The 27,862-nt window shown below is 38.7% G+C and overlaps 1 protein-coding gene across 1 annotated transcript in view; it reads right to left on the minus strand.

The window, feature by feature from the left end:
• Positions 1-3,261: 3,261 nt before the first annotated feature.
• Positions 3,262-27,862, minus strand: part of UBE3C (ubiquitin protein ligase E3C) — a 70,557-nt gene continuing 45,956 nt past the window's right edge. Inside the window, exons 19-23 of the mRNA XM_084218460.1 lie at positions 17,586-17,798; positions 9,932-10,120; positions 9,769-9,835; positions 8,814-8,944; positions 3,262-5,725 (exon numbers count right to left, since the gene is read on the minus strand). Coding sequence (XP_084074586.1) covers positions 5,555-5,725; positions 8,814-8,944; positions 9,769-9,835; positions 9,932-10,120; positions 17,586-17,798 — 771 coding nt within the window. The 3' untranslated portion in view covers positions 3,262-5,554. The remainder of the gene's footprint in view (positions 5,726-8,813; positions 8,945-9,768; positions 9,836-9,931; positions 10,121-17,585; positions 17,799-27,862) is intronic.

The raw sequence follows: 27,862 nt of genomic DNA on the forward strand, positions 1-27,862 counted from the left end.
TGCTTAAACCTGATTAAAAAGGTTTCATTGTGAAGTTAATTGAACCCTGAAAACAGGTTGCCCAGAGAAATTGTGGATTCTCCATCCAAGATGACATTCAGAACTCCACAGGTGAAGGTCTTGCCCAACCTGCTGTAGGTGACCCTGCTTTGAGCTGGGGGTTGGAGTAGGTGATCTCCAGACATTCCTCCTGACTTCAGCTACTCTCTGTTCTCTCTAAAGGATTCAACTTGTAACTTCATGATCACTTCTTGCCTTGTTTTGTCTCTCTACATACATGAGAAATTTAATGTGCTTTCCAGACTACCCAGGTACATACTGAAAAACAGGTCCGATACATGGGCATTCCTGTTTTTATTAATGTTACAAATTAGGAAATGCCCTACAAGAGGAGTTTTCTGTAGTTCTATCTTTACCACATTTTTAGTAGCAGGTAAGCTGAAGCATATATGCTGCTATTTCTAAACATTCAAAAAGAAATATGCACACTACTAACTTTGTAAATATTAAAGTAGAACTAAAAGTGTATTTAGCAATGAAAATAATAAATAAGCAAAGGGAAGCAGGTAAGTCTAATTATCAAAGGAGATAAAAACGAAATTGCATCTTAAAAGGATCCCTCTTGTGCCAGAATTCCAGAAGCTGAAATTTTTGTGTTTGCTGACAGAGTAGCATTCTTCACTATCAATTACAGCTTCTCAGACTTCTATCCATGGAGTTTTATTCTTTCCAAAGATTCTGAAGAAGTTTTTACAAAGCAGAGCAAGTGCATTGTTTGAAAGACACCCTGAAACAAAGGTAACCCTCAGAGCTGCAGCTTCCTTGGCAGAGTGGGAAATCACAGCTCGAAAGCTGAAGGTTGGAACCATCCCAAAGCAGAATAGGAATGTTTGGAAAACAGTGATGACTGACTCCAGCCATCAACCCAGCCCTGCCAATCCCACCACTGAACCAAGTCCCTCAGTGACACATTTCCAGGAATTTTAAATTCCTCCATGAATGTGACTCCATCACTGCCATGGGTAGCCAATTCCAACAGCAGTACCTTCAAGACCAACTTGTAGAACCTATTCAGTACCATCAGTTTTTAACAAGAAAATGCCCAATTTACTGCAAAAAATGAGAGAGTGTTTCTGCAGAATTTCAAGAAAACTCAAATTATTTTATTCACAAAAGCAGAAGTCAATAAAAATATAGATATCCTGATCAGTTTTACAGACCATGTTAATTTCTTCTCTCCTTCACTGACAGGCAAAAGCATAATGAAAAAAAAGTAACAAGCATTTACATCACAAACCATTCTTAACACAGATTCATGTATATGAGCAAATATTACAGGTCCAACAAATATTCCTCTTTTTCCTTTTTTTCTGTGCTGTAGTGTTTTTCAGTGGTGGTAAGAATATGTGCTGTCTCACTGGTATTTAACTAACAGTTTTTGGTAGAAACTGAAATGTATGAACTCACTGCACTCAGTTTTTTCTCTGAATTCCAAACCCCCTTATAGGATTTGTTGAGGATGTTTGTGCTATATCGTTCAAGTGATGCCAAAACAAAGAAATCAACATTGCTACTAATAGCATCAGGAAGCTCATTTTTTATTATTTTTATGGAGCACCTCCCCAAAAAATACCTGAAGATATCCTCCTCATTCAAATCAAGCTTCTGTCAGCTCAGTGTTTATGCATGGAACTGGAGGAAAATCCTTCCTTTTTTGAAGCTATATAAACATTCCTTAGAAGTCAGCTTTGTAACATTTATACAAGTCTGGCTTTCAGGATCATGATGGAAGACAACAGAGATTAAGGACAAGGCCAATTATTCCTGGTTTGGTTTGCTGTGCTTTATTTTATTTTAATCCACCTAATAGGACTGAACCCCCATCTGGAAAAACTCTCATTAGAAGAAAGAGACCAAGTGCTAATTTTATTTCTTTATTCCACTTCCACGCCTTTGAACTTTGTAGAGATGAAAAATTTGTGAACTCTTCTATCATACAGACCTTGACAAAAAACTTGTTTGTAGAACAAGTTACAAAATTACAAACCCAAACCTACTTGAAAACAAAAACCAATCAGAAAATGCTTGCTTTTTCAAAAAGCAAGTACTGAACTAGGAGGAAGAAACACTCTAGTACAGAAACTTACTTTAGGGAAGGTTGTCTTGTACAGAAATCAACCCCAAAGTCGTAATTATTACTGCTTTAATTCTGATGATCAAATCTACAATAAAATTTCAGGTTGCTTGCATGCAGAATGCTCCTACCTCTGCCTATCTAAACCCTGGGAGCACCCACCACTGGGGGAGAGTTTGCTCTTCTTTTAAAATCCAGAAAATCCAGTTTCACATAGAAACAATTCTTGCTGCGTAAGTGCTACAAGAGATCATTTCTAACCCCCTGCTCCTCAGGACATAACTGTTACCTCTCACACCTTTACCTCCTGTTCCTTAAAATACCCAGAACAGATCATTGAAAAGCAGAACTCGTGCTTCATCCTGCCTGTCTGAGAGCAGCTGGCAGAGCTGGAAGCACAGGTTGCCAAGGAAAGCCCCACTCTCCTCTCACTGCAGCCTGCATCCTGAAGGTGGTGAAGCTGCACAGACCTGCAGCCTGTGCACAGTGAAATACAAGTGCTCTGACGGCCTGCCTGTGCCAGTGTCACACTTCACGTGCAGGACACACAAACATCACCAGGTGCTGCAGAACAAAGAAATAAAACATCAGAGTACTGCCAGCAAACTCAAGTTCTCTCCTGAAGGCTTCTGCAGCTCTGAGATTGCTGTGATTACAGCTCTGTGCAAGTCACACTTCCCCCAGCCTACCCTCCCTGTGACCCGCTGCTCTCCTGGCCACAGACAGCAATAGTGGGCACTGGCTCCTTTGCAAAAGCACAAAGTGGACAGTACCAGTCACCAGTACTTGGCATGACTCCAACACAATCTTCAAAATACAAATATTTAATAGAAAAATTTAATTTAATTTTACAAAATACAGATACAACACTACTCAATGTAGCAAAATAATGGAATTGAAAAATAATTTCAAAATATTTAAAGCATTAGGTTCTAAAATAAATAACGCTATCTAAAAGAAGTGTTCAGGTTTTGCAGTTAGGAGGAGGCAGTTTCACTATTACTGATCTCGTCAACTTCTTTACAAGTTTCATAATTTATGTAGAAAAATATACAAGAAAAGAATTTGGGATAAAGAATAGGTTGAGCATGTAACATTTAACATAAATAAAAAGCCTAAAGCAAAACCAAAAAGAAAACCAATCATTTTATTTCTGTACATCAAGACTACAAATAGTATTTTAACACTTCATTTATTACCCAAATTAAGAAATTATACATTTTTATATGGTTACTAGTAAACATCTTAAAACCACTCAGTTTCCCCACATTTAAAAGGATATTGCTGGTTACTGCTTATTAAATAGGAAATCCAGCAGAGTTTCCAGTAACAGCAAAATATTTTTTTGCATAAGAGATGAATACAAATTTGATTGTAATTTTTGATGATTTAAAATATAAAAGTAAAGTTCAGAGGGATGGACTGATGAATCTTACAGTCTGAACTATAATTCCTTTTCTAAACTCCCTGGAGTTTGCATACGAAACCCTACGATGTGCCTACTGTTAGAGGATCAGCTCCTTCCATATGAGAGCAATTTTCTCCCCAGATATCAAATTATATTAAGCAGCATATTCCCACTTACTTTTCTCAGCAGAAATACTGCAGGGAAATGGATATAAAAGCAGTTTAATCACCAAAAAAAGTTAATTTGTTTAGTGTCTACAGCACAGATATGGCATTTAAGATGGAAAGAAATGATAGGGAAAAGGAATGTGAACACCACAGGCTTCAAATATAAAAGATAAAGCCTGATAACTTTGGTTCAAATAACTTTAATAATTATTACATGTATATTTTTCCAAAGTGGTGATTTCTATATGTACTGTATGCAATAGGAGACTGATTCATTTAAAACCAACCAACCAATCAACAAACCTGTACAGGCACAAAAGACAGAAACAGGACAGAGAAAACCTGGAAAGTCACATCCATTCAGAACAGTGTCCAAGTGATAATGATGCAGCAAAGGTTGAACTTAAAATAATGCAAATCCATTTTCTTCGAAGTGTTTCAGAAAGCACAAATGGAATATTACACCCATTTTATCTCAGTGTCTACCATCTTGAGGGAAGGTAGTATGAATCAAAATCAGTTCTGCAACAACTGTCATAGAATCATGGACTATGCTGAGTTGGAAGGGGTCGATCAGGATCATCCAGTCCAACTCCTGGTCCTGCACAGGACACCCCAAGTGTCTGAGAGCATTGTTCAAATGCTTCTTGAACTCTGGCAGACCTGGGGCTATGACCACTGTTCCAGACCCAACCACCCTCTGGGTGAGAAACCATTACATGATACCCAACCTGAACCTTCCCCAGTCCAGTTCCATGCTGTTTCCTCAGGTCCCATCACTGTCACCACAGAGCAGAGATCAGTGCCTGCCTCTCCTCTTCCCCTCATGAGGAGTTGTTACTGCAGTGAGGTCCCCCTCAGTCTCCTCCAGGCTGAACAGACCAAGTGACCTCAGCCACTCCTCATATGGCTTCCCCTCCAGGCCCTTCACCACCCTCATGGCCTCCTCTGGATGCTCTCTAATGGCTCAATGTCTTCTTTATATTGTGGCACGAAAAACTGCCCCCAGCACTCGAGGTGAGGCTGCCCCAGTGCACAGCAGAGGGAACAACCCCCTCCCTTGCCCGGCTGGCAGTGCTGTGCCTGATGCCCCCAGGACAGGGTTGGCCCTCCTGGCTGTCAGGACATTGCTGGCTCATGTTCAGCTTGCCATGGACCAGGAGCCCCAGGTCCCTTTCCACAGCTGCTCTCCAGTTTCTCATTCCCCAGTCTGTCCACACAGCCCAGGCTGCCCTGTCCCAGGTGCAGAACCCAGCACTTGCCCTGGCTGAATTTCAGGTGGTTGGTGATTGCCCATCTCTCCATGATTTGTAAAACAACTCTCCAATGCAAGTTACAATGTTAGGTTGTCAGAAATGAGCGTTTTCATCCTCTCAGTTCTGGGATATCTGCAAACATCTGCTTGCCTTCCTTCTAAAAGATTAATTACAGGATGTTAGCCCTGTCTCATCCCAATGCACCGCACAGTACACAACTTTATTGCCAGTTTGCAAAATTATTTATGTTTGAACAGCACAAAGCCAAAGCTTCATCTTTGGTTAATTTCACTGAGATGTCACTGTTCTTTAAATGTGCTCTTTCTTCACATAAACACAGAAATCAGCCACGCTGCACACAGCATTCATTGTTTTGAGTCATAAAGCAGTGTCAACGCAATATTCAGTAATGGAAGCTAACTAAGAAATCGTGTTTAGAAATGAAACCTATTTGAGGGCATTTGGTAAGACACAAGAGCTGCAGAAATGTAGACAGAATTCCCTTAAAACTGCTCAGGTATGGGTGCTGCTTATAGAGTAGGCACTGGTTCGTTCTTCTGCAGATCATCCACATAAGCATGGGTTGGACTCAGCTGAGTTCAAATCCAGCAGCACATTCAATGGCATAGAGGAGCTTGCTTCGCATCAGGTTCTCATCATAAAACTCGGGAAGCTTCAGCAAGTTCATGCAGGTACTGGCAGTAGGCAGCCTGTCTAAATCTGATCCTCCGTTGTGAATGCAAAATGCAGGATATAACTCCTGGAAGATGCAACCAAAACAAAAAACAACCACGTATCAAAAAAAGGTATACAAGCCCAAACCACCCTGTAGTAGCTGGCACACATTTCTACAAAGTAAATCACTGGATGAAAACCTGTCACAATGACACTCAAGTGGCATTTCTTTCATTCCTCATACCACCAAAACCACTCTTGAATTGTGTAGTGTCTCCCTCTGCCTTGTCCCAACAAGATCCACTCATTTGGAACACACAAAGCAATTTCTGTGATTCTAAGGAAAATACAACGACTTGTTATTGTTCATACAGTCTATGGTAGAAATTTGCAGTGCTACACAAACATAATATCAGTGTGCATTGTGAGTCTGTAATGATAAAAATTTCTCAAACCCTGATTATTCTTTGATGTGTTAACTACTGATCTAAAGAACACACTTTAAAGAGGTTCTGTATGTAGTATTTAATTGGTTTAATAATATCCCATTTATCATCTTCCGAAAAGTAGCGTAGTGAAAAATATATTTATTTGTTACCTCCAAATCATTGTTTTTGCTGGCAACACAGTATTCATTTTATCAAAAGCTTGCCTGAGGTAAAAAGTTCTGGTTTCAGAAACTGGAAAAAAAATCCAGCTTCAAAGGCAAAAGGTCAATGAGATTCTAAGCTAAATTATTGTTCAAATGGAGGCCTTAAAAGTATTTCATGACTAAAATGTTGCATTTTTAGTGTTCCTTTCAAAATGCTAATTGAATTCCCCTACTCTAGCTTTAAAAATGGAAAAATGGAGTTCTAAATTGAAATGTCATGCCAAGGGCACCATTTGTTGCATAATTAAATCCTGTACAGCAGGAAAGTGCAATAGTTTGGAAGGGAAAAGTATCATCAATTTATTATGTGACCTGATTGGAACTTAACAATTTTCAACCACGCTTTAATGATTTTTTTTTTTTGTCTGTAACAATCACATTCATTAAACTTATTAAACTTTAATTAGCTTTAGCAAATGTTATTCTGAACCTGACTCTGGCAATGGAAGTTGAACATTTTTAAATGATGCAAAGCTAGACCATGTTATCTATAAGCTATGGCCATCATGATATTTCCTAATCTTAAATCAACATGCACTGACTTAAACATGCTGGTCTCACAATATGATATATAGAAAACTTCAGAGCAAGAACCAGAAATACACAGAAAACTTCAGAGCAAGAACCAGAAATTGTGTTTCTCTCAGAAAAATACAGCACGCACACTAGAAGTGCAAACAGATTTTGAAGATGGTCTGTCTTCATGTCTCCCATCAACATAAACATGTTCTCATGCTTACCTGGCTGGCCATACTCAGCACTCCTGTGGCTTCACACTCTGCACCTTCCAAGCTCCAAACAATGCGCTGTCAGGGACTACCAAGACATTCCTGCCTTTCCTGGCAAGCCCCTGGTTTGGAGGTAAATCCCTGTTCACAGGTCCTGCTGCAGCCACCACAGCTGAGGTCCCACTCAGAGCTGCCCAGCAGAGCGGCTCTAACGCCCTTTTAGCTGCTTTCCTCTGCCAACACTGCTGCATGTGGCTGAGCATACAAGCCCCTTGTACAGTCAATCCATCTTTTAACTTACTGCTTTCATGCTGAAAATCTGGTGACTAATTTGTTTCCATTTTTTCCTAGCCATATCTGCTACAGGTAGTTTGTGGCCCATCTCCCAAGTGAACACACAAACTGCAGCTTTCCACATTTAGCTTTTCTTTTGAGCATGTCACTGTCAGCCTTATTATTTTTAGACTTTTGATTAATTTCCTCCATCTCTCCAAATGTCACACCAGATACCTCAAAGCTGGGTACCTGCATCTGCATTTCCTCCTCTCCCTTTGTAATTAAAGAGGATGACAACAAACGGGAACTTCTGCTTACTTGGTTTCCCCAGTCGTTTCCCAATTCTCCCTTCCTAATGTGACTGACGTGCACTGTTCTAGCCTGGTCTCATCCTGCAGTTTTCCAACTGCTCTTCCTGCTGTCCTGTAAAATCCTATCCATTGCTAGAGTACTGTACAGTGATATCTCCATGGACTTGGGGGGTTTAGGAGAAAAGCCTGCAGACTTTTAAGTAAGGAATCACATATATCAATAGACAAATACCAGAGACAGGATTCATGTGATTCAACAGCCATGTTCATTGTCTCCATATCCATATCTATGGACACTCTTTACTGCTAAAGGGGACCTGGTAAGCATGTTCTGGGGAGTCTGAGACATGACTCATTTCATCCTGAAACTGACACATGGAACAGGCAGACCAATTACCAACTGAAAGTGCCACCTCCAATCCTAGATGTCTATAAAAGGAGTGTAGCTGAGCTACAGATTACAGATACTGAAGATGGAGGATGTTGCCCATCCATCCACATGGTAACACCACCACACAGCACTGAATGTTCCCATATTTTAGAAGAAATGATGTGATGGCTGGTTCTAAGCCAAAATTTTGCAGTCCACTGAAATTCATAGGTAGAACAACCCCAGAATTTAGTTTCAAAATGTCTTCATGTTGCCTTGGCCTCTCTTTCGTTTTATCAGCAATACAGCAGATTTTGATACTTAAGCTTCCCTGTAAATAGCAATCTGGAGACTGCAGCTAAATATTTTGCTGCTAAGGGTAATGAAATGTGAGCTATAAGCAGATAAATGGCAATTAGAAGAAAATACATGTCCTGCTTTAAATGGTTAATTTAAGAGCATCAAATTTAATAACTGCTTTTATATCCTAACTTCTCTTTTGCCTGACTTTTGCCTTAACTCAACCTGTTGCTTGAAACTGATAGCAACTCTCCTTCTGCAGAACATGAAATGGCAGCAAGGACCTTCCATCACATGCAGCGAGTGCTCTAATCAGTGATTTGCAGGCTTATCAAACTTTGCAGTTAAAATAGAAAGCAACAGAACACTTCATTACATATTTTAAAACTGTACTTATTATACATGCAAATGCAAACACTGAAGCTGATTCTGTACTCATGGACAAGTATTCTCAAACTGTAGATTCCTAGACAAGAAAAACTTGGACCAACATCTGCAGCATTTCTAAAAGCTTGCCAGGAAGTTAGAGGACATACCTTAAAGCCCAGAAGAGGTGGTCGAGAACAGCTAGTTACAAATTTGAGTAGTTTGCGTTTCTCTTCATCAGTGAAGCTTTCTACAACCCTCCAAAATATTTTAATTACAGGATGGTCTGCTGTGTAGCCACCTACAATGAGATTTAAATGATTTACAGCTAGAATACTTCTATGTAAGAAATAAATTCTTCAGAAAACCTAGCATCAACTTTGAAGGTTTGGGGAAGATGTTATAGCCAGCAGGCTTGTATTGCTAACTTCCAGTACCTACAGATCTGTCATCACTGCAATTTCAGTTTCATTGCTTACCTATGGCTACTTTATCCCTCAGCTTCTTGAAAGCAGTTTTCTTCACTGAAGCCTATTTTAATTTAGTTTTATTGAGTTTAGTATTTAGCTAGTAACTTCAGATTATTGCCTTTCACTCCAAGAGTATGCAAAATCTGCAAGACCCAGGACGCTACTGAATGAATCCGCTCACCCTGAGGTAAGCCCAGATGTGAACTGATGATTTGGTAACTACTTTTTGATTACATTAGTGATAAATGCAGGGGACATTAAGTAAGATACCTTGCATTTTTCACAAGGAAAATATATGATCTCTCTTCAGACTGTCTGAGAAATGGTAAGTATCTAAATGAGGTAGTAGAAACTACTATCCCAAAGTAATTTGCAGACTTATTTTCAGATCAGTCTAATTTTAATTTAGAAAACAAATGCCCTCAAATTATCTGGCTATAAACTTGCATTTAAGCATGTGAAAAAAATAAACTGTGTATCTCAATTTCCCACCATTAATAAAACTGGGTTGTAATTTTAGCCAATTTTCAAATTTGGCCAAAGGTAACAAGAATGACCCTGCAACTTTTTCTTAAAAGCTAGAATGAAAAGCAAGTTCAGTTATTCCCAAGTCAGTCATAATAGATTTTTTTTTACCTAAGTAAAATATGCTTACCTGAATAGTTTGTGAAAGATTTAAGGTCATCCAAACTAATAGGAACTTGTGCACCAGAAGTCAGAACCTAACGGCAAAGGAAATGAGACCGTTACATTAGAGGCAGAAATCAGCAGTTATTTCTGTTAGGAGCAGTTGCTTTGTGCAGCTTTAGGCACAGTACCTGTATTTCCTGCTGATCAAACATGCGAAGCCACTCGAGGTTGACCACGTTGGCCAGCCCCTGGCGGAAGGCCAGGCAGTGCTGGCGGATCTGTTTGTTCAGCCTGTAGTCTGCCACCAGGTGGATGTACGCGATCCGGTTGGCGCTGGTGACAGGAATGTCCTTCCCACCTGGCTTCAGCTCAACCACCTACAAACACAGCCATTCTCATCACCTGGGAAGCTACACTTCTGTGCCCTAACTGTGAAATGGGGCTGCAAAACATTCTAGTCAGTGATGTATCCCATTGAAGTTGGCTAGGATACACTCAGCAATATTCACCTCAAAGGAAGGTAGAAGATTAGGAGTTGTTCAAAGGTTTTCTCTGTTTATGTGTAAGAGCACATTCTGTGCACCCAGATATCCAGCTGCCAATGCAGCTCATCACACAGCCCCATGGTTTGTCATCAGAAAGCTGGATTAGGCAAGCTGTGCTTGACTGGCTGGGCTCCTCCCTAACTGCTGCTAGTGAATTCTGCAGGGTCACACTATGGTAAAGCAATGTCTGCTGTGTAGCGGGCCTGGAGACCAAGGGCTCCCTGGCGTTCAGCAGCCTAAGATAGGAAATGCCAAGTCCCGATGACTGGACCTTAGAAGCCCCTCTATTCTGCCTTTGGACCCTTGCTTATCTCTCTGTAAGACTAAAGGCCACTTTCCTTTGACCCTTACTACTGGACAATTTCTAAAACCCCTGGATCCTACAAAAACCCCTATTTTTGCCCAGCTCAGGAGAAGAGCTGTCATTGAGAACCTTTGCACAAGACTTCAATAAAGACATCGCTGTGGAACCTCATGCAGCCTTCTCCTCTCTCTCCCTGCGTCTGCCTACTGATGCCTAGCAAGCAAAGAGCTAAAATCACAATGAGCTGAAAATCACTAAAAGAGCTGATATCACTTAAGCTTGCTAAGGCTGCCTGTGGCTAAGAACTGCCTGGGAACTGGGACAGGTGGCCAGCCTGTGCCGAGCAGGACTGCGCTATCCGGATCCCCTGCAGCCTGCTGGGGACACCCTGAAGTCTGGCTGGAGGCTGCATTACCGCTGAGTCAAAATGCCAAGCTCAGCATTCACAATTCACCCTGTACAAAATGTACTGTTGTACATACTTGGTATATTCAATGAAAGTAAAAAAAAAAACCAACCAAACAAATCAAGCCTATGTATTGTTTTTCTACTGGGAAGTTCAACTTTTGTCCTTCAGCACACCAAGGTACCTCAGTATGGGAGAATTTTTAAAGAAGACCCCCAGAATTAAAGATACTGTACTTGCATTAGGATATAAACCAGGTTCAAAGATAGCTGAACACTATAGGCCTTCACATATTCTACTCTTTACTACATGAGGTTAATTTAGTTAAGCAGCAGCCCAATTGGAAGGTATTATTAGAGTACTTAAGAGAAGAATAAAAAAACCCTAAAAAACTGAAATACCATCACCTTCTGAACTCTTCCAAAAACTGTTAGTTTTTTTCTACACTCTGGAGTCAGCAATGTCTTCATTTAAACCAACAGTGCACTTCAGTATGTGGTATTAATGGCATCTTTAGAGCCCAGAGAATTAAACACAGGAATAGCTTCTTTTCTAACGTGCTACCTAGTAATGCAAGCTGTTCATGTCCTAAGCAAAATGTGCAAAATTGTATGATTAAAAATTCACAGTGCTTTTGAGCATTCAGGTTTTTTCTTGATTCATAGCTCTTTAAGACAAAAGAAACCATTAAGATCTGTGAATTCTGACCTCCCAGATGACACAGGCCAGAGGATTTTGTCTAGAGATTCCTGTATTCACCTCCATAAATCCACAGATGAGTTAGAGCACACTTTTTGAGATGTGCCATCCTGTGGTCTATCTACCATTTTGTTTGATAAGCTACCACAACCTGAATTATAATAGGTGTTAAAAATATGTCTTCCCACTTTAATGCTTCAGCTGCAAGCTTCTGGCTTTTGTTAGTTCCTACAGTAAAAAAAAAAACCTCATCAGTACTCCACCATGTCTGTGTGCAGGTACTGATAATGCTTAAACCCAACTCCTGCAAGAATTAAGCAAAAGGAAGGTGTCAGTGTAGGTGGCACCATTTCACACCCCGGACACATTCTCTTGTTCCTTCCACAAGAGCCAGGGACTCAGGAGCCAGGAGAGGTCGCTCTGGGATCCACCCATTGCAGTGCCCTGCCTGGGACACAGCCAGGGACCATTTCCAGAGGGTACAGGCCAGTGCCTGGGGTCACTGGCTGGCCTGAGGGGGAGGGTATTTTTACTGGTAAAGTCCACACGGAGTATTAATAGAAGTGTGGGACATGTTCCATACCACAGTGGAAACAGCTGATGAGAAGGGGCCCCTGCACTGCTGAGCTCTCTGTGTTTCATCCACTGTAGTAATTTTACTACTGCTGCTGAACAGTTAATCATCAGATTAATCCAATTATTGACAAAAAACATTCTAATTTTCACTTCAAATCCAATGGGTAAAGTTTGTTCATACCTATTGTCCTTATTTCCGTGTTGAAGAGTTTAGTCAGCTCTTTCCTTCCTCCCCAATATATCCATGATGTATTACTTAAGGGCAGCAACTTCATTAATCTTCCCAGAGACTTTTACATGGAACTAAAGACAGTTCTTTTAATTTCCTCCTATAAAATACCTTTTACAAAGCCTAACAAGACCAGAAAGCTTTCTCTTCTTAAATTCTTATCCTCTTTAGCTTTACAAGATCAGAGGAACTAGTGATGTTCCACATGAACAGATCAGTTTTGTGACCTCAATATTACTAATACCTCACTATCTGCCCACTTACAAACCTTCTCTACTTGTTTTGCAGAACTGCAGAATTCCTTGGGTTTCTGACACCATTTAATACAATCCCTCTCTCTGAGGTATGGACACACTGAATTAGGCCAAACTAAAATGCATTAAAGCATATTTGTATCACCTAACTCATCAAGCATCTCTTAAGAATATGGGCACCAACATTGCACTAACAGATATCACTCCATGTGCATACAACAATTTCTGTGAGCTCAGTATTTACAATAAAAGATGCTTGAACTGACCTCCTTCCTAAAATAGCCCAAGGGAACTACTGGCAGAGTGTTCTAGAGAACTTCTGTACTTTAAGATTCATTCCAGCACTAGGTGAAGTAAAACGTCTGACCTTCCCTGCAGGCCAGCAAACAGAAATCAGGACACAGATTAATTTACATTTGCATTGTAATAGCACTGGCTCCACAGTGCTCTAGGGATGTCAGGAAAGCTGCATTCATTCTATAATGAAAAGCTATTCTCTCCCCATAAAGTTTTTCCTTCAAAACAAAGGAAAAAAAAAGGTGTTGCACTCTTTCTGACCACTATTTTTAGAAAACAGGACAAAGTTGTTTTGTTTTGGTTTTTAAATCCTATTATTCCTTTCATTTTTATATTTTTATGTAGCAAATCTTGATTTCTGATCCAGCAACGTTTCTGCACCTGCCCTTCCACCCCAGAGCCCTGCACTGCCACAAGTACAGGCACAGCACTCAGTTAAGGGCATTTCCTGGGGTTTTCCAGAGACCCAATTATCCATTTTCAGAGTTTGTCAGTCTGAGGTTAATTTTATCGCTGTGTGTCAAAGTATCATCCCAGACCAAAAGAAAGGGGATAACAGAACCCAAATAATAAATATATTATGCCAAAAAGGTTAAGAAGGATGTAAAACAGAAACCAGTAACACTTGGTAAACATAAAATTGAAGTAAAGGTAGATGCACTCAGTGTTTTCATGGCATTAAAGGAACTATTATAGAATTCCCACTTAATTCTAAAAGTCAGGAATGACTGTTAAAGAGTTCCTTTTCAAAAAGGCCACAGCACAACTTAATAGATCTTAAACACTTCATCAGCTTCATTTTTATTTTATCCATGCAGTCTTGGCCACTAGATGGGGCAAGCCAATAACCCAGGTTACCCGGGATGGCCACACGAGGAAAGCACAGCCCCCCTGTGTCATCTGCTTCCATTCTGCAGATCTAAGTTTAAACAAACAAACAAACAAAAAGGATTTTAACTTGGTTTGTAATCAAAATCGCATGTACTAAAGGCAATCAAACCATAGATATAATTTAGGTAAGTATTCAGACAAATTTAATTCCCTACTCACGAAGTGCATCTTGAAAATGAAGGGGAAATACCAAAAGAGGACAGAAAAGTCTTTATGAAGACATAAGACAAATTATCTCTTCACAGAATCACAGAACCTCCTGTGCAATTTCATACAGCTCTTGCAGATATTCAAGAATTCCTACAAGATGACAATCTTTTCTCTTGGGCTCTGATCACTTTTGTTCATGTCACCCCTACAGTTTTTCCCCATTTTGAAAAGGATTCAATAAAGTTTTTTTTCCCTTTCCCTGTCATCTGCCTAGCAGATGTTCATGCAGGAGTTCCAGGTAGGAGATTGCATATGAATGCCTAAGAATGCATTTTCTGTAAGTGTTACAAGTCTGCCTGAGAAGGCTCAGCCTCAGCTTAATTTCTTTGCTTCTGGAAAACCTCTAAAATCATCCATCTAAGCCACTACATCCTAGTAAAGAGCTTGTCAAGACAAACTTTCAAAACTCTTTTTAAGGCTTGAAAATTTCCCCCCTAAGAAATTTAAAAGCAAAGAACTCCCCTTTGGTGAGCCACCATATTTTCAGGGACAGCAATGGCATTCACAGCTGTTTAAAAAGCCCAAGGCATCCCAAAACCAAGTTCTGCATGATATGGATTTCATAGAAACTGCAACCATATATATCATAGTGCTTCTCTGTGGATCTGGGCTTTTACACTTTATTTATGGAATCTTCTGATCACTCTTCAACTTGTGATCCATGTACTCTCAAGTATCAGTGTGAGACTGATACTCTCAAGCAGAGTTTCTGAGTACAGCATCCAACATTTCTGGAGGAATGAATATTTACATCTCCCTCTTGCCCTGGACAGCCACAAAACTTGCCTTCCTCACTAAAAGAAGGGGAGGGAGAAAGGTCTGAGAAGAGAAGGTGGTTTCTTGAATTTGCTAACCTTATTCTTACAGACCTTTCATAACCATCTCATCTACAAGATAAAACTAAATCAATATACAGACCTGTAACCACAGGCTGACCTCCTCTGAGACTTTGCTACTGGCCACCATTTTCTGCAGGAGACCCAACAGCTGAAATGTGGGCTGGTATCACTGCATTAGACAGATCTTTATCAAAAGCTATTTGGGGTTGGAAGATAAGGTTGATGGCATAGCTCCCCTAATTAGCAGGTCTAATGTGCAAATTATTAAGTACCTTTTTCAACTTCTGGTGAATGCACTTTGACAATAGTTTAATGGGGTCTAAAAGCACATTACAGGATTGGAATCAATACACTGATAATAGAATTTCTACCTTCTACTACTGACAGAGGCAATAGAGTCCCTTTTGAATGTGTCTTTCATTGCAGATAATGCTTTTGTGTCACAATTGGTGGATGGACACTGTCATGAGCAGAGCTATTTACAATGATAGATTTATGATGCATTTATTGGGCACTAATTTATTAAACACTAAAGTGGTTGTTTAGCTGAAAACTACATATAATGTACATTCAACATAAGGAGTGCAAATTAAGCTCTTTTCCCAAAGTGAATTAGCCTTACCTTGGCACAATCAATTAGTATGCAATGGTTACAAGTCAAACAGCAGATAAAATGTATTTATCCATATGAGGTTTATTAAGGTAATGAAATGAAGTATGAAAAGAGACTTGTTGCATTGAAAGGCAGAAGACAGTGACAAGAACCAATGGGTTCTGTTGGACTACACTAACAGGCAGCGAGCCTCATAAAAAGATGGCTGGTAGTTTGTGGGTAAAATGTTCAAGTATAAAAACAGCAAAACAGCATAGAATATTTATTTTAACTTACATTTCACCTTGTTACTCAGTCACTCACTAATATATTTATGCCAAACAACTACAAATCATAAGTCTTGAAAACAGCAGCCATAGCCCTCATTTCAGTTAGATACTAACTGGATTTGTGTTAGCTGTGACCAACAAAGCTATTACTTTAGGCAGAATTAATAAATAGTTTAAGAATGCAGACTTTTTCCTCAGTATTAAAAATAGCAGATAATACTGGAAACTGCCATTTGGGGTGCTTTTTCCCTAGAACCCAACCTCTGGGTGCTCAGTTCAGTACCAGCCACACAGAGCACTCTGAGAATGTGCTTTAGGGTACGTCTGTATCACATCCTTGTCTCAAGTTTTTGAGTATTTTTCTAAAGACAGTGCAGGGCAGATGTTTTCATATAGGGAGTGTAATCCAGGGAAGAAAATGACATATGACACTTGTTTAATATTAAATGTTACTTATATCAGGTAACTGTTGCCTCTTCCCTTTAGTGTGCTTTAGGAATCCCAAATCTGAGGGAACTATTTTAAAATTTATTCCAATCCAGATTTTATGATCTTCCACAATGACAGGAAACAGATGACAGAAGTGTAAGGTAAAATCCAAGCCTGACACCATTCAAGCAGAAGTCTTGGCCAGCAAACCTGCCATGACTTCAGCAGCCTCAAAGAATTCAAGCTCCCAGTTTCCAGGACAGGTTACTGCATCTCACTGGTGCTGCTGCACTGGAGATGTGCACAGTCCTGGCCCCCCTGAGCAGCAAACCCAGAGCACTGCTCACCCCTCCTGGAGTCTCTGTTCCTTCCTCACAACAGGAGGCTGAATTCAGCTGCTGCTCCTCATCACAATGTGGTCAGGTCTACTTTTTTCATCCTATTATTTGCCATAATCAAGTATAACTTTGAAATCCTCAATTTTAAATCCTCAAAATTGAAATAGGAAGCATGACAAAAGACTTTACCTAGGAGGTTACCTGCATTAGCACACTAAGGCAGGCTTTTAGAGCTCTAGTGACATGTATTTTCTGCTATGAGTGATCTTTAGTAGACACAACAGAGCAAATAAAAGCTGTAATCAAATTATATGGTGCAACTGCATTAAAAACTCAGACTTAAGGACCTAAGTAACTGCTTTTCAGAAGCACTAACACCATTTATCCCCTCTGACTAATCTGGCATCTCAACCCTTAAAAAAAAAGGGCAGGGGATAAAAAAAAGAGGTTGGTCAAACTTTAGGCTCTCTTATTTTGGAAATTACAGATAAAGGAGACAATGCTTATCTCACAATAACGGGTCTTTACTATCAGTATTATTTAAAACCTCTTTGATTGCTAACTGCAACTCTAAAACTAGGCAGTACTTCTGCAGTTTACACATCACCTAAATTTTGCTACTATTCCAAGTGCAATTGAAGAAACAACATTTTTTTTTCAAGAAACATTCTCAAGCAATAGAACTTTATATGTATGACTGTTAGAAAATAATCACTGCAGTTTACTACTTAAGAGATCAGACCTTTAAGTAATCAGCAAAAGTTTTTTTTTAAGTACACAGTTAGTTACACTCCAAATATTGAGTCAGAATCCAAACTGATGCTTCACAACACCTTTAATAGCTGTTTCCCATCACATTTAAATTAAAAAAATAGTTAGTAGGGATAGAAAAGATTCATCAGTCATAGATAAAAGGAAAATAAAAATTCAAAGCCATTCTTACCTGCGCTTCCCCAAGGTCATTATTTACCACGGTGAAGTTGAGCCCAAGTTCTTCCACATCCCCTTCATAGCTCTTTAGAAAAAGCAAGTTTTTGTACATTTCTGGGTCCAATGAAGCTAAATGATGAATGTCAACATCAGCGCTTGTCCCTAATAATTTTGAGAGGAAAAAACTAGCAAATGGCAGCTCCACCAGCATATTTTCATAAAGAGCCTGAAAAATAAAGCAATTAAAAGCACATTAGATATTACTGTTTGTACATGCAGGAATTCAGGAGGCTTCTCAACTTTTGAGTAATTCTGTCTTAATTTGGTGCCTGAGTAGGTTCTTCTAGCATGGAAATAGCTCAAATATTGCACAAATTTAAGAATATTCATCCAAAATGTGAAATGTGAATATTCTTGTGAAATACCAAGGTCCCAAATCTCACAAATTAATTATGTTGTGATTTAAAATGCAAGGTCATTGCTTATTTGTCATTACTCTTTATCCAAATTGCATTTATTTAAAGGAAAAGCAAGGTTTGCTAAAGGACAAAGCAACTGCATCAAGAATGTCTTATAAAATAAGTTTACACCTCTACTTCCATTAGCACCATCACAAGCAGTATTATTCCATTCCTATCAATCACTACATGTAGAACTGTCATCCCCCTCATCCCCTTAGGAAAACTCTGTAAACCCAGTACATTTTAAACTAATAAAAACTATCTGGTGCATGTTACAGAGATTCATGGCTGCCCCTTTGGTGAATTTCACTGCTCTAATGCCACAAACATCCTCGATTCCAAGCCAAAAGTTGACCAGTTCTGACTGTGTCACAGGTCCAATCCTGTCTCTGCCTGACACTGCTACACATGTCAAAAAATTCATGAACCAAACATATACCTGACCTAAGTCTTTTGACTGCAACCTCAAATTAGCCCCAAGAATTTTCAAGCATCATTCTAGGTTCATCTACTGTATAAGCACATTTCCATGCAATGCAAAGTATCTTTACATTGTTTTTTATTAAGTCAGTAACAATTGCTTGCTTGTAAGAAAAAAAGTACTTATGGTAGCTCTCAGAAGGAGAGGTGCACCCTTCAGAGCTATTCTGAATAAAGGACCACTGCTTTAAAAAGACCCATTCCTGGCACATGCTGCCTCTCTCATTGTCCACTCTGTTTGCCACATCAGAATCTCTACCAATGACAACCAAATCTTTACAGAACATTAGTATCACTGCCAGGCTGATAAGACAAGGCATCACAAACATAACATCACTGTAACATCTTTGTTTACTCCCTTTTAAGTCTCCAAGAGCAGAGTTTTGGTGTTACTGAATTCCTCCATAATCTGCTGCAAACTTAGAAAAGGAATCCCACTGAGGGGGAAAAAAAAAAAAACAAAACTGAAAAAAGATTAATAGATGTAGCTCTAATCACTCAATGATATTCCAACAAAGACTTTAAGAAAAATATACACAATTCCTTAAACTTCTGAAAGAACATTTTTCTATGAGGTGAGTTAGACCTTGCAAAAAAACCTGAGAATAACGAGTTCAAAGCCAAAGGCTGCATTATATTAAGAGCCATATGATTTATTCAAGGTGTAGAAGTCAAAATCCTCATTTGTATAGCTGACTTTAAAAGCAAACTAGAGGGATAAATCATTAATTTGCAATGTGTAAGGTCAGTGTTTGCTGTTCCTGCATTAGTAACAATAAAGCTATTGTAATTCCTTAAATATATCAAAGCTACCCGAATTTAAAATGGAATTCCATCTGTGACTCATAAAATGTAAATGCAGAGGTGTAATTTTTTACACAAGGCAGGTTTAAGCCTTTAGAGCATTCAATATACAAGGACTAATAAATGATAGCACTAAAAACTATGATCACATCAGCTAAATGGATTATAAATTAAATTTCCATAATGTATGCAACTGAAATACGAATGTAGACATAAATCAAGGTATTTTCTAAACACAGGTTAATTACACAAATTCAAAACCTGTCTATTTTTTATGCAAAATAATCCACTTAGCATTTTTCAAACTGGTCTTAAGTCTTCAGCACTTGCAACACTTGATCTGAGAAGCCTATCAATAATTCCTTGTCAGGAAAAAAACAGCAATAGGTATATTGAAGAAACTTGTATGTTATTTTTCAAGTGTCTGTCTTTTATGAGTGTTTATTGCTAGAAATTGTGCCAAAATGATTTGAAATAAAAAGGATTAATTATGGTAGAAGCTTTTTAATATAAGTGAGTGCAGCTGCAATGCAATTAATGCAAATTGTGATGCTATCAGGAAAATAAATGTGAACAACATCACTGGCTATTTCTGTTTGCTGCCAAATAACTTCAGTAATTTACTACATTAAGAATCAATAAAAAAATAATGCATTTCAAATGCATCACTATTAATCTTCAGGTAGTTCCAAAGTGAACATTTATAACTTCATCTAAAAACTATATAAAGCATTTTTAAATAAACTAAATTGTGCAACTTGAGAATAACTTTAATTACTCCCTCTCTTAGCTAAGTGATTGCAATATTCAAAATAAAGTATTTTTGGAAAGAAGACAAACAGTAGTGTTTTAATTAGTTTGAAAGTCAAGCTATCCTAATAAAGTTTAATAAAAAATGCACTAAACCTCTGGTGAATAAAGTCATGATGAACTTTGGTTTTGTTTCAAAGAGGTGAAGGCCACCATTACAGCCCCAGCACTGTGCAGAGATGCTGAGAACTGCTGTGTACAATATGAGTAAATAAACCAAAACTTTATTTTCTGGATTCCATCTAACTTTTCTGTTTCTCAGTCAGCATCAACTGATCAAACTACCTATTCTTGCTATAAAATGCGATTCCACACATTCCTGCCAGAGCAACAAAACTATCAGCTGCTGATTTCCCTGGGTTTGTTTGCAAGCAGAGCAGTTGTACAGTAGAGGCTACAGTACAACCTGAATAAGGTTCAAAACTTGCAGACTATTTGTGCTGTGCTTTTTTTGGGCTGCTGGATTTGGGGTTTGCAGGGTGGGTTGAGTGTTAGTGGCCACAGCAGGGACACTGAAGTTTCTTCTAAATTAGAGTAAGATTAAGCTCACAGCCATGGCTGAAAGAGGGTGGGAATTGCAGAACAATTTGTTTTCACCAGGAGCACAACCTTCCAGGTGCCCAGAGAAGCCCATCCTGATGGGGAGTTTTCTTACTAAAGCTAATCTAATGGCAAAGAGGGAGACTTCTCTCCTTGTTTTTCCATACTGAAGTGCCTTGGGACACTGTAAGTTACCCTGTTTTAAGCTCAACTTTTTCCCTATCTGAACTCTCTGCACTGGCTTTCTGCAAACATCAACAGCAAGGAGGCAGGAGCCCAGCATCAGCAACAGGCAAAGGAATGGTGACCACCTCTACCAGAGGAAAGCAGGTGCCAAATTAATCAGCTGCAGTGTAAAGCTGCATCATTAGAGTATACTTACACAGTCTTTTAACACAATATATTGCCATGCTCTCCACACTTAACTTGCTCTCTTTCTTCCTTTCACAGCCAATGAGCAACAATACTGATGGCAGAAACTGGCGTGCTCTTGGACAGAGATGTCTACTTCTGTTTGGCTAAATCAGAGCTTCCTTTCATACACTGCTTCAGGAGCTCAAAGTCAGCAAGCCTAACCAATGTCTATTTTAAAACTGATCTCTTCTCAAACTTCCAGTACTCTCACCCTTTCAGAAGTTTCCTTTTATTGCGCAGCAATCACCGATGGGATTGATGCCTTTCCATGATGAGCTCTGACAGTTCCATTCCCATTCTGAGCCCCTGACCCCACTGTCTCCACCCTGCAGCCCATGAACTGCAGCAGGCCTATGGAAGGCAAAGAGTCCAGATGGGAAATCATGAAAGGAGCGAGTGGTGGCCACATACATCCAGCTTCTTCCAGCTTCTAACGTTCAGATGTGGGGGTCAACACCAACAACCTCAACCCATCCTGTAGAGCTCTGCCTCCCTGAAAGGCTGGGATATTAACATTCCAGCTGGACAGAAGGGCAATTTGAGGTACAAACTTGGGGTAAGAGGCTGGTCTGAAGCAGAGGCAGTGATGTCCACATCAAGAGCAATCCTACAAGCACGGTAATGCTCACAGGGTGACACATTCCCAAGTAGCTAAAAGGTAATGTCTGCTGAAAAGGCCAACCTGGATTTCCCAGCACTCTTTCTAACTAATGTGGATTAGGGATACTCTTTAGTTAGTGACATCTCTAGATATCAAAAAAAAAAAAGGAATTTAAAAGCTTCTGAAATGACTTAGCAAAAGAAAAATTATATTTCAGTAACAAATTATTTTTAATACTCTCCAACCCAGTGTTCTAATTATGTCAAGCCTTTTCTATTTTCTGAAGAGATGGTTAAAATAAGGGTGTTTTTTTCCTGATTAAAAGACCAAGAGCAATTATTTCACTATGGAAAAAGTAGTATTCAGCGACAGGAACTTCAGTCACCTGTCTCCCCTTTAGCGAGAATGCCTGCAGGACACACCAGAATATTAAAAACCACCACAGTAACAGAAAGCCCACTGTGGTTAGTAAGTTTTCACTTCACATGCAGTCTGAAGTCTGTTGTTCCTCTTTTAAATAACCTCAGCTACCTATGATTACAGTGTAGTTCTACAGTAATTGATTGCTACAGGGACTGGACTTTACTCAGTTTGGTGACACATCAAAATATGGGCATTTGAAGTGATGAAAAATATCATCTTCAGACACAAATATACTGAATGCACTTTATCTGTGATATGGAGGAAGAGGAAAGAGTTCTTTAAAGCAAGCACCCTCCAGAACACAGGCATGCAATCAGTATCTGTAATATATTATGGAAGAAGGATCTAGGCTGAAGGACAGCTGTACATAGTGGCAATAAGACAAGGATGACAGTTCTCTGGACAAGGAGGACTTTTCTTCTTCCAACAAAATAACAATAGTGCCTGACAGTTACTACAGATGGTAGCTATCACAATAACATTTAAGTACTCCATAGTCACACAAGGTATTGTTCAGGTATGACCCCAAGATTGGGGAGCTGCTCTTCAGAAATAGAAGATTCCACACCATGTTTTAAATTTGGACAAAATGTAAGCTATTGGAGTCATTTAAGCCAGATTAGCTGTACACAGTAGAGGTGACACAAGCACTACAATGTGCTGAATAAAGTTCAACAAACTGCATAAGCAAATTTACAGATGAATTAATTAAACCTCCCTCCCTGTAAGGCAGCTTTAGTGCCTTTACTTACACTTTTAGGTCTACAACTAATTCTCATTTATTATTTCAACTAAAATCTTTCTTAAGAAAAATAATCAGTCACTGCTGCTACTTTCCATTAATCCTTCACAAGCCAGAACTGTATTTTAAAGCATAAACAATGCTAAAGTCATATCCCTAGAAAGATGCACAGTTTTTGTGGTAAGGCAGTAAATGACTGGACTTAAATTCAGTTATTTCCATAATCAGTCCCCAAGACCACAACCCTATTTCAGTTATTTTAAACAGTTACTATTAAATAATACTTAGCACTTACAGAGTGCAATAGATCTTCAAAGCTGTACAGAACCATTAATAAAAATGATCGAAAAATAGCAAAACCATTAGAACTTCCTTCTACCTTATTATTTATATCCCAGAAATATTTCATCACACTCACAAAGCTTTTGGGGGCAGCAGAGGCTTTTCAACCCTAATGAAAAGGATTAAGCTAAAAATGTAAGTTAAATTAAAATCAACATGTACTCATATTTTGAAGCATTTTTAGAGCTAACATTTTGTAATCTCTAGATAAAATAACTCCTTAAAGATGTGCTTAAAAACGTGTTTAAAAGTGAGCAAATCCCCAAAGATATTGTTTATAATGCCAATACAATAAAATAAAATTATTTCTCCCAGGTGTGTGTCCCAATCCAATGTGTCCTGTTACCTTGGAGCTCTAAGCCACTGTTTCCAAGACTCTGAGCAGTAGCAGATGTTTAGATGCATTTGTATATCACCATAGTAATGGAAAATCTGGTGCATTATCTTCCCTGTATTACTGTGAAAATTCATAGCTTGCCTTTGTTCTGTCTTCTAAAAGAACAGAAGTCAAAAATTCCACAGCTTGATGTCTGTAATGAGGCTTCTGCAAGCTTTAATAGCCCTTGCAGCAGTGTGAGTATCATTAGATTTTAAAATTATTGTTACTGTTTTTTGAGAAAAAGCCTTTTGAAAATTGGTTTTACTTCAGATTTCCCACTCAGTGTGACTTTGAAGGTCAGTAAGTACAAGTTAATAGAAGTTTCAGAGATTTGAGGTGGCAAGGCTCAGGTGTAAAGGATCTCCCTGTCACAGGTGCTGCAGTCGGTGCAAATCCCTGAAATGGATGGCAGGGGCGTGGCAGCACAGACCAAACTCCTAACTCCTGAACAAAGGACCAGGAAAATGTAAGGATCCATTCCCAAAGACTTCACTGGATCATATCAACTGTAATGACAGTGAGTTAATTTTTAATTTAAAAATGGAAAGTCATGCTAGTATTTTTATTCTAGGAATTTAGGATGTCTTTAGTTACATTAATGTTTATTACTAAAACAGAGTGCTTCAGAAATGTCAGCACGTGCAGAAAACTACCATTCCATCAGCTTGATACTTTCTTTCTCATTTAATAGGAACAGTCATCTCTGTAACTTATGCCATAAATATGATATAAATTGCTATCAATGTCATTTGGGGGGTTTTGAGGGATCAGAGAGGAAAGCACTATGGATACCTGTGGGTGCACTAGATAACTGATAGTTATCATTCATTACTGAGGTTCCACTAAAGGCTTAATAGATTTTTCTTGTCACAAATTTAAACATAATTTAGGAAGAGCTTTAAGATAGGAAAACTTCTCCTTATTTAAGCCTAATCTTCTGACATACTGAAACACTTAATACTATATAACTAACCTCTGGATATGCTTCTAAGATAAATCTGTATTTTAATAGCAGTGAAACTAGTAATTTTTCAAGTTCAAACCAATTTAAGAATTTCAGTAAATATTCCAAACCTAATTGATTGAAATGGATGTAGGTGTTCCCAACTGTGAAAAAAGATCAGGATACCATTACCACACACTCCAACTGTTTATTTATTCCCTGTCTAGGAACCTGATTTAGAGGCAATAAAATGCAATCAGTACACAAACCAGAAGCAGGAATCATCTGCTAATGGAACTTTTAATTGAGGAGTGACCACTGACATGAGGTAATTCTTTCCATGCAGAACTCCTTGCAGAGACCTCTATGCACTCTATCACGGTAAACAATCACTAACATATGCATTAAAGAAAATTTAAATACATTATGACCCAATAAATATCACAATCCATCAATAAACACTTTTCCTCCCTAAAGATTTAGAGTTAAAATACCACATTTCAGTAGTCTTTTAGCACTAGACATATATTTACAGGGTTACTACTAACATAGCTATTTGTAATCAAAAGATAATTGTTTTTGTTAAATGCACCAGTACACAAAGGAATTGTCAAGCTGAAGAACTGTGTCAGAAAATAGATTCAAATTAGTTTACATCTGCATTCATAAATCAGGAAATAACTTCCATAAGGTACCAGTTCTGCTCCCGTAGGATTGTGCTTCTGCACTGGAAGTTTATCATTAAAGGACCATGCTACCTTCCACGGTAAATTCCTGTTTTGATTCCCTATCAGATGGTTCGGGATTTTCTGAGACAAATGATCATCAGTTAACTTGCTCTTAAGCAAAATGCTGAATCTACAAAAATCATGTGAGAGATAATTGAAATTAATAAAACCAAGAGTTTATACCAATTACCTCCTCTTTGCATCAGTATCACCAATCCCATACCTACCATTCCAGGTACTAGTAGTACCAACTGGGGCTGCAGCACAAACTAATTAAGGGTGTACTGACTTAAATCAAGCCAAAAAGGGTCTAATTAAGTGAACAGTCAGAAAAGGGAAAGGGCAGCCTAAAAATCAGAAGGAAAAAATCACCACTCTCCAAGTCAGAGTAGCAGAGCAATGCTTGACACCAAACAATCAAGTACATGAAAGCCAGTTGTCATTGTAGTTTTCTTGCTTTGTTTTCTTTCCACAAGCTTTTGGTGCATGAATGGCACTCAAATATGTTATCAGAAATGTCTTCTTGCATGTTTTGACTCCATACATGCAGCTTATTTATAATTTAAGAGTTTAGGATCTCATGCAGATCTTGCTGTGGAAAGAGTCCTCTGAATCAATACTTCATAGATAAGGCCTGAGAATGATTAAGAACTACTTTAGTTTTTCTGCAGAATGGATTCTACAGACACTGCTCATCTCAGAATTTTACCTTCCACAGAGGCATAATATTCAAAGTTACAAACAGTAACCATAAGGCATACTCTCTAATACACAGAAAAATAATCAAATCAAAAATTAGATCCCATTATTTTACTTGTAGTGTAATAAAATCTGTATTTGATCTACTATTACTCTTCTAAAGCTCCATTTTACTCAAGGACTTAGTTTGTAACTTTTTTTTTAATTATATATATTTAATAACATTTAGATGTGTGCAAAGAACAGTCTCTTCTATCTTAAATCAATAAACTACAAAAACTCTTAGGAAAATAAACAACTTTGACTTTCATCAATATCCACAAGTCCATGCAAATTACTGACCTCCTATATACCATTAAATATTAATGATCAAAGAACAAAACCTAGATTGCATCCACCATCAAAATAATGCTAAAATTTAAAATGAACATATTTGTTTTTCCTCAATCCTTGCTGCTTCCTCTATGAAACTTTACTTGGTTCTGCAAAAGAAGGACTCAATTTAAAACAATTTAAAAGACATTTTGTTCTCCATATTGCTTGCCTAAACATTGAAGGCAGAAGTTGGGTCTTGGCAAAACAATCTAAATCTTTTCAGAAAACCTTAGTGTCTTCCAAGGACTGTGGGTTCTATTGTTTAGAAAAGGGGACTTAATATTATATTGCAAAAATAGATGTTCTTCAGCAACATGAATGTGTGACTCACGAGTGCTATTTAATATTCTGGAATAAGAGAGGAGGTAGAATTCAGTAAATGCAAAGACACTGAGTGTATTATACAAAAATCTCTACTGTCAGAGTCCCTCTGCTTAACATGCAAAGACAGCCACTGTAAAACAAAATAAATGCAAGAACTAGCAGGTTTATGTCAAAAGGGAAGAAGAGGAAACTATAAAAATTATCATACTAATCTATCTATGGATTTCCTGCCATATTCGTAAACTTATGCTGATACTTCATGAAATTTAAGTAAATTATCCTAAGAATTAGCAGCTTGATGTCAAAGAATTCCAAATGCAAATAACGTCCTTTTCCACAACATCTGTCACAGTAACATCACTGAATAAATGCAGATGTAAACTGGAAATGGAGATGTATGTTGTATACTAGACTGAGTTTAGGTCAGAACATGGTGTAGATCAGATTTTAATTCTGTCACTGCTCTTCTACCTGGACACTGTTTCTGCTTGAATGTTAACCAGTGTTTCCTTCTTCTCAGGTTTGCAGCAGACAACTCAAGAATCAGCACTGAGAAAACCCCCATTTAATATTCTCAGGTGTTGCTTCCAAATTTCCTTGGAAATTTCCAGTTGTTGTTTCTTGGCAGCCTGTCAAAAAAGCACCTTTAGTGTTCTCCTGTGCCAATTCCACTACACCCCAAACCTGCAGCAGCAGAGTTTGCACGTGGGGCGACTTTTAGTGCAGCTAGAACAACAAATACTGCATGTGGAAAGGAAGTGGAACTGAACCAGGAGCCTGCCCACAGCCCAAAAGAGAGGAAAAGGATCACACCCATCCTTCTGGGACACCACTGGGACAAGAATTTACTTTGCAGAGAGGACAACAAAGAGGATTTGGGGTTAGAACTCGTCTGCCTGAACGCTCCTGACAGCCCAGGACACCCTTGGCTCTCAAGCAAAGCCTGGGGCTCAGACAGTCCCAGCTGTGCTTCCACTGAACAACACTGAGAGGTTCAAGTCTCTAACCCCTCTGGCTGTAGGAGACTCTCACTGTGCACAGCAAGCTGAGCTTAAACTTTTAAGGAAGAGAAAGGAAAACGCTTAAAAGGCACCACTGCTAAGGTAATATTTACATTTCAGAGTAAAGTCACTGACAGTTGAGAAATGTAAACTTTGGAAGTGTTTGAGTAGCTGCTGTTTAAGCAAACTCATTTCTGTGTTTTTAAAGGATGATTTCAGACAAC

Source organism: Fringilla coelebs (genome assembly GCF_963513975.1).
Source record: "Fringilla coelebs genome assembly, chromosome: 1".
NCBI classification, from domain to species: domain Eukaryota; kingdom Metazoa; phylum Chordata; class Aves; order Passeriformes; family Fringillidae; genus Fringilla; species Fringilla coelebs.